The following is a 7,422-nucleotide window of genomic DNA, read 5'->3' as shown; positions in this document are numbered from 1 at the left end:
AACTTTGTAAGGCCAGTTCTCTACGCACTTATGAAACCAGGCGGTGTTCATGATTGAAACGAACACAACAATGAGAACCAAAGACGGTTAAGGGTTGATTGTGTGACTTATGGTTGTCTAGGTATACACCAAAGATCGACGGTTCAAAGATATCAAATCTACCGATTGACCGAGTATATCCGACATAAGTTCACTACGGAAATTTCAAAGGGAAACCTACTTATCCAGATGCAATTAATTATTGCTTGCAAATCACACAGTTTTTCCATGCATACTTCCGTGATATAGCCATTCCCCATTCATGTGGGGGATTGTTGAGGTTTTTGTTATTTAAGATAAAATAGTCTTAAAATGAGGGTGAATGGGAAACGGAGGAAAAAATAAAATTTTTGAGTAAAATTTTAAGTTTTCCTCTCTTGACAATGAGACATTGTCCCATATTGGAAGAGGAAAAGATTTTTGGTGGGTATATATATAATTGCTCTTCTTGTAGCTCTTAAAGAGTTAAGAAGAAAGCAAGCCTCGCGCCGTCGTCGTCGTCGCTCGGCTTCGGCTTCGGCTTCGGCTTCGGCTTCGGCTTCAGCTTCGGATTCGGACTTTGTGTTCGCTGAAACACTGGGGTTTGAAGTACCGCTACACTAGTGTGTGATTCGTTCTATTCTGGGAGGAAATAATCCATAACCTTGGGTACTAGGAGGGGATTAAATTCCTTAAGGAAACACTGTGAATTCAGTGGGCTCGAATTAATTACTGTTTCATTACGATAATTTATATTTCCCAGAATTATTGTTTACAAATACAGCAATATTAGCGGGACTAACAGTTCTGTGCGATAGAGTCAACCCAGAAGACATTGAGGGGAGATTCGATTTCAGGTGGATGATCACCCTCCAAACCAACTGAGCAATCCCGAAGGGTCAATTTTTTTAACTAGCGAATATAATTAACTTTTTGCCGGTCGACCAAATTTGTCGACCAAATTTGTAACTTGTCCTTTTTTTTCTTCGTTTCAGAGATATACCAAGTGAGTACTAGATTAGTTGCCAACTTTCATTTGTATCCGCAAAACAAATATGGTACTATTACAAAATCTTTTCTTCCAAAAAAGACATGCTTTTCTCATGCCAAAACACAAAACTCCCAACTTTAGCTCTGTTTAAATTCTCATAGCATTAGTTCCTTCACCAAGTCATTTGAACTAGTTATTTCAACAAGTCAAGTCCTCCTCCTCCTCTTCTTCTTCTCGAGTTCTCTCCTTTCTACTTCACCATAATAATGAATTCAGACAGTTACAGGGTCATTTCTTGTAAAGGTGAAATTTTCTCTCTACTTAATTATTAGGAAATAAAAAATAAAATATTTTTCTCTTCCAATGAGTGACAAAATCAGAAATTTTACTAAGGGGTGTTCATAATTTATAATATATATAATTTGACCTATATATACAACGGTATAATTTTCAACCAACCATCCTTGGCCGACCGAATGATTTCTCTACTTAGCGAGTAATTGGCTTTTTTTTTAAAAATTGTTTTGATAGTATATATTAATAGTTGATTTAATTTGCACCCAAAAATGCAGCTGCGGTAGTATGGAAATCAGGAGAGGAATTGAAATTGGAAGAGATAGAAGTGGATCCACCAAATTCCACAGAAGTTAGAATTAAGATGATGTATGCAAGTCTGTGTGGAACTGATGTTCTATGCTGCAATGGCTTTCCAAAGGTGGGTTTGTTTGCACTCTTCAAAAATATCAGTGTGCATGTAAGATCCTCCAAAAGTACTCGATGCTTTTTTGGAGGACCCGACACGGATGCGATAATATATTTGAAAAGTCCAAGTAACGTAACCTATGACAATTTTTTTATAAGTAACCTTTGTCATATTACACACATATATTAATTTCTAACAATTATTTTCTTTCTTTCTTCCCTTTTTGGTTCTTTTTTGTTGTCTCAATTCCCAGCCTTTGTTTCCTCGCATTCCTGGGCATGAAGGAGTTGGGTAAATCTCTCTCTCACTCAACAAATGCAAACACATTTTTTATATTTTTTATTTTTCATTCAGTGTTCGGAAACTCGTATTTGGTCTCGATTAATCCAAAATCATGTCGCGTAATAAGGCTCATTTTAAAGGGGGAAGTGCTCCCTACTAAAAAAACAATTTCCATTCATAGGGATCGAACCCTAGAACTAGGGGTGTACATAGACCAGGTTGGTTCGGTTTTTATCAAAGCCAAACCAAACCAACTATATCGGTTTGGATTGGTTCGGTTTTGTCGGACTTTTCGTGGTTTTCGGGTATTTTGATACTTAAATATTATTTCAATCTTACTTTGTTAAATTTTTGATAAGAAAATATATGTTTAGTAAAAATATAAAAAATTAACAAACATATTATCTATTAAAGTATTCGTATGACAAAATTTTCTTAGTAACACATAATAGTTTTAATCATCTGTCAATAATGTTTCGTTGATGTATACTTTTAAGGTTAACCGAATTTAGTAATTAAACATAAAAATCAATATGATACCTTAATAATAATAATCACTTCACATTCGAAAAAGATATAACAATTTAATAGATCTTAACATATGATATGAATATGGAATAACAAATTAGAGATTGGCGTGACCATACAATCAATTACTTAAGGCTAATAAATATAGAGCACTACATATATTATTAAATATTATATCCCGCAAGAGAATCCCAAATATTTTTAGACATTTAAAAAAAAATTATATATAAAATCTTAAAAGTATATATAAAAATTATATATTTATATGTCGGTTTAGTTCGGTTTTTTACTCAATATCAAATCAAATCAAACCTAGTCGGGTTATTTAATCGATTTGATTTGACTTTTCGGTTTGGTACGTTTTTTCCATTCGTTTTTAAATGATTTGTATTACAACATTTAATCTCATTTTTGTCTTGTACCCAGCGAGCTGCCGATTATCTATTTAAAGTTGTTTCATTGTGCTTTATTGATAAAGATTGGGTACTTTTTATGAATCAAAATCAATGTTAAACTATAGTACAAAGATCAAATTTTCTCATAACTAACTATTATTTATATGAAATTGTTTCTTAGCTAGCTGAATAGCAATCGCTGATCTAAATAATTACAAACCCAATCATGCATGCTCTTAAATTATTGTCATGTGTTACTTTTCAAAAATGACTTTTTTGGGCAAATCTTGCAAAACGATATAACAACATATACCCAAGGGCGTGACTTAGTGGTTAATAAAGTAGGTTAAGAACTATGATATCTTAGGTTCCAAATCTCAGCAGAGGCAAAAGTATTCGGTGATTTTTTCCCATGAGAATATTTACACAAATAGCCGGTCGAATTCACTATTTACCTTTTCTAGCCAATATACATCAATCATATAATGATTGTACACGATTATGTATATAATGTACGTGGATTATTCATATATTATACATACATCGGTTATTTTAAGTTTAAGCGCTTGGATAGGCGGTTATTTAAGTTAAAAAGAATTAACCCAAATAGCCGCTCACCCAACCGCTTAAATTTAAAATAGTCGGTTGAGGTATATATGCATAATTTATATATTATATGTGTATAATAATCAATATATAATCTATGTATATAGTTAGAAAAAGAAAACAATGAATATCTCTGATTACTTGTGTAAAGATCCCTTAAGTTAATTCTTCTATGTCGAGACCTTGGTGGATAGAGCTACCCGGTACTTATACTGGTGGAAGAAAGCAAGTACTATCTGAAATTAGTCAAGGTGCGCGCAAGCTGGTTGAACACCGCAACTATAAAAAAAATGTACTTAACAACATGAAAATTTCTTCCAAGTTAATATTGTGTATTTTTTAACTGAAATTCCTTTTTTTTTTCTTTTTGTTATTGTTGTTGTTGCTGTTGCTGCAGTGTGATAGAAAGTGTGGGTGAAAAGGTCAAAATTTTGAAAGAAGGAGACATAGTGATACCACATTTCTTAGGAGAATGTGGAGATTGTCCCAATTGCAAGTCTAAAAAGTCCAATTTATGCCACAAATACCCTTTGAATTTCAGTGGATTATTGTTAGATGGAACATCAAGAATGTCAATTAAAGGGCAAAGGATTTACCACCATGTTAGCTGCTCAACATTATCAGAATACCTAGTTCTTGATCAAAATTATGTTATTAAGATTGATCCTAGGCTCCCTATTGAACATGCTGCTTTCCTTTGTTGTGCATTTACAACTGGATTTGGATCAACATTTAAGGATGTCAATATTGAAAAAGGATCAACTGTTGCTGTCCTTGGTCTTGGAGGTGTTGGACTTGGCGTAAGTATATTCGCTAAATAATTTCGTTATTATTTAATGACTCTATTATTATAGTTCCGAGATATATAACAACTTCTCCAACCAAACGACCCCTAAGTGTTCTGAATCTACACTATTAGGGCATAGACACCTTGTTCCAAGCGGTGTCACGTGACAACACTTTGTCGAATTATTTTTCATAATATGTATATATAAATAATAATTAAAAATTAGGTATAAATATAATAAATAATACCGCTTGTTGTTACAGTAATTTATTCATTTGCTCAATTCTTCAAATATTGGCACCACTTACTAAAATTCTCGCATATGTCCTTGAGTTTTTTGAACACTAAGTGATCGATTTTCCAAAAGGTAATAGTTTGTATTTAAAGTAAATTTCTCATTCCCCATCCTAACTAATAGCCAAAAAGGGGGGAACATTGAAAAGTAAAAATTTGTGAGAAATTATTTTAAATAATAGTAGCTTTGTTAACAAAAGCTACTGAGAGGGGAGGTATTTGTTTCCAAAGCCTGATCAAAACACTTATTTAGTTATTTGGTAGTTTATTTATAAGCTTTTTAAATATGCACGGATACTTCCAAAAAAATAACACTACCAATATAATTTAACATGTTATTTACCAATTACACTATCAATTGCTAATAGTATATACTTATCATAGAGATGTACCTATAGCCAATACTTCTTTTCTTTAGCCGAGGGTCTATCCAAAATAATGGTTTGTTATTGTTGTTGTTATTGTATAGAAATATATCTATAATTATTGTATTATAACCTGATTGTGTAAGTATCTTTATACTGTTAGTGTTTAGAAGGTAAACTCTTTTCTTAAATAACATGGAGTAATTCATTTCTCCCTTTTCTCTTTTTTCTTTTCTTACGATTTCTAAATTAAGGAAATTTTGTTTCTTGAAAATACAGGTAGTAGAAGGTGCTAGACAAAAAGAGGCAGCCAAAATCATTGGGATTGATATACACGAAATAAAGAGTGAAAAAGCAAAGATTTTTGGGGTTACTGATTTTATAAATATTAAGGTCAGTGAAAAATCAGTTTCAGAATTAGTTAAAGAAGCCACTGGTGGACTTGGTGTTGACTACTTCTTTGAGTGTACAAATGTGCCTGACCTTATGATCAATGAAGCCATTCAATCCACAAGAATGGTATGTTTACAAAACTCTCCAAAATATTATCAAATTTTACAATATATCTAGAGCGGAAATATAATTTTTCTTAAAGAAATTAAGTATAAGTTCTAGAATTTAGTAAAATGATTCGGCAGATCATATACTTTATGCTAGAATTTCAGAGGCTTTTTAGTAGGCGTTTGGAGATAAAAATTATAATTTTTGAAAAAAGTAATATTTGGCGATAAGTTGAAAAATTGTATTTGGAATTTGAAATTATGTTTGAACATGTATTTCACTTGAAAAATACTGCAGTTTTGTGACTGGGGAAAAAATTTCTAAACTTTTTGAATAAGTGGTTTGGAAAACTCATTTTCGATTTTTTTTAAAAAACTTGTAAAATTTTATGGACAAACACATTTTTAAATTTTTTAAAATTTTATTTTATGGACAAACGGGCTTTAAGAGAAAGACGGCAGTAGATTTTTTTTTTTTTTGGCTCTAATATGACGTGAACATGGGAATTGCATTGTCGAGCAGAGGGTAAAAAGGAATTTGATATTGCAAGTTTGATGACCGAGAGGGTTGAAAAATTATTGATTGGTTTGTGCAAAAATATCCCTTTAGAGGCTCTTATATAAATTTGTCCAAAAATCTAATTATATAATAGCTACGCACACATCGTAAAAATGACACCAGATAAGCACTCAAAAGGGATGCTATTTAAAAATTAGCCAGCGTGTCCTGAATTACAGTTTTTCTGAACAACTTTTTGTCCTGAAATTAAGATTATTAGTTTAAAATTCAGGACAAAATAGTATTGGCTAATCTCTAAATAGCATTCCTGAGAATGACGTCCCCTAGGCATAGCTTAAAATCTTTAATTAAAGCCTCTTTAAATGCAGTTATGTACCAAATATGTTTGTATGTTACATTGTATAATTTCACTTTTGAAATTTAAAAACATAGTTTTTAATTTTCCATTTTGTAGTTAATTTTACTTTGTTTAAATAACTATGTTTGTGTGAGTTGAATAATATTGGGACAACCAATTATTAGGGTTATGGCACAGTGATATTGCTTGGGGCTGGACTTGAATTAGATTGGCAAATGAGTTATGTTCCTCTCATGCTTGGTCGGACACTCAAAGGATCCATCTATGGTGGCATTAGAACTCGCACAGACCTTCCATATATATTTGACAAATGTATTAACAAGGTACGAATACTAAAAAATATTTGCTATTTGAGAACGAGGGTTAAATCATCTAATTTTTAATGTAAATTTAAATATCATTTCATCTATTTTTTTAAAATAAAACTTATATATTTAAAGTTACGAATAAATTGCTAATTAATCTTGATTTGCGTACGCACTCTGAATATGCAGGAGATCAAACTAGATGAATTATTGACTCATGAAGTTTCACTAAACGATGTAAACAAGGCATTTGAGTACTTGAAAGAACCAAATTGCGTGAAGGTTCTTATTAAGTTTTAAGCTCTACAACAATAAAGAAGTGTCAGTTAAGGGTCTAATGAAAATAATCTCTTTACCTCACAAGGTAAAAATAAGGTTTGTTATTGTCGTTGTTGTTGTAACAATAATGTAATGTGGAGCATGATCAAGCTTGTACTGTTCTTTGCCTTTTTTTTCCTTTAGATATTTGTAGTTAGGATTTGATTGAGGATCATTTGACTCTGAAACACAAAGTAACAAGTCAATAATTGTAACGATTTGGCCGATCGTTTTGAGTGTATTAGCTCCGATTCCCTATTTACTGTTTCCCCAGTACCTTTTTCTGCTTATGTGACTTGCCGAGAGGTTTTGTTTTTGGGTTTCAGAGTGTTTTGGGACACTTAGTTCCTAAAACGGGAGTTTAAGTCTTAGAATTTTGACCGTAGTCGGAACTGTGTGAAGACGACTCCATAATGGAGTTTCGTCGGTTTTGTTAGCTCCGTTGGGTGATT

The 7,422-nt window shown here is 32.1% G+C and overlaps 1 protein-coding gene across 1 annotated transcript; it reads left to right on the top strand.

The window, feature by feature from the left end:
- The first annotated feature begins 1,180 nt into the window (after positions 1 to 1,180).
- Positions 1,181 to 7,188, top strand: LOC104118260 (8-hydroxygeraniol oxidoreductase-like). The gene is made up of 7 exons (XM_009629471.4): positions 1,181 to 1,312; positions 1,582 to 1,724; positions 1,966 to 2,003; positions 3,921 to 4,323; positions 5,249 to 5,488; positions 6,512 to 6,670; positions 6,842 to 7,188. Exons 1-7 carry the CDS (start codon positions 1,276 to 1,278, stop codon positions 6,950 to 6,952), a joined length of 1,131 nt encoding a protein of 376 aa, XP_009627766.1. The 5' UTR covers positions 1,181 to 1,275; the 3' UTR covers positions 6,953 to 7,188.
- Positions 7,189 to 7,422: the final 234 nt, after the last annotated feature.

This window comes from Nicotiana tomentosiformis, chromosome 1 (assembly GCF_000390325.3).
Source record: "Nicotiana tomentosiformis chromosome 1, ASM39032v3, whole genome shotgun sequence".
In the NCBI taxonomy this organism is placed as follows: domain Eukaryota; kingdom Viridiplantae; phylum Streptophyta; class Magnoliopsida; order Solanales; family Solanaceae; genus Nicotiana; species Nicotiana tomentosiformis.
Note: the sequence above shows the minus strand (reverse complement) of the source record. Positions and strands in the feature narration are given on the sequence as shown.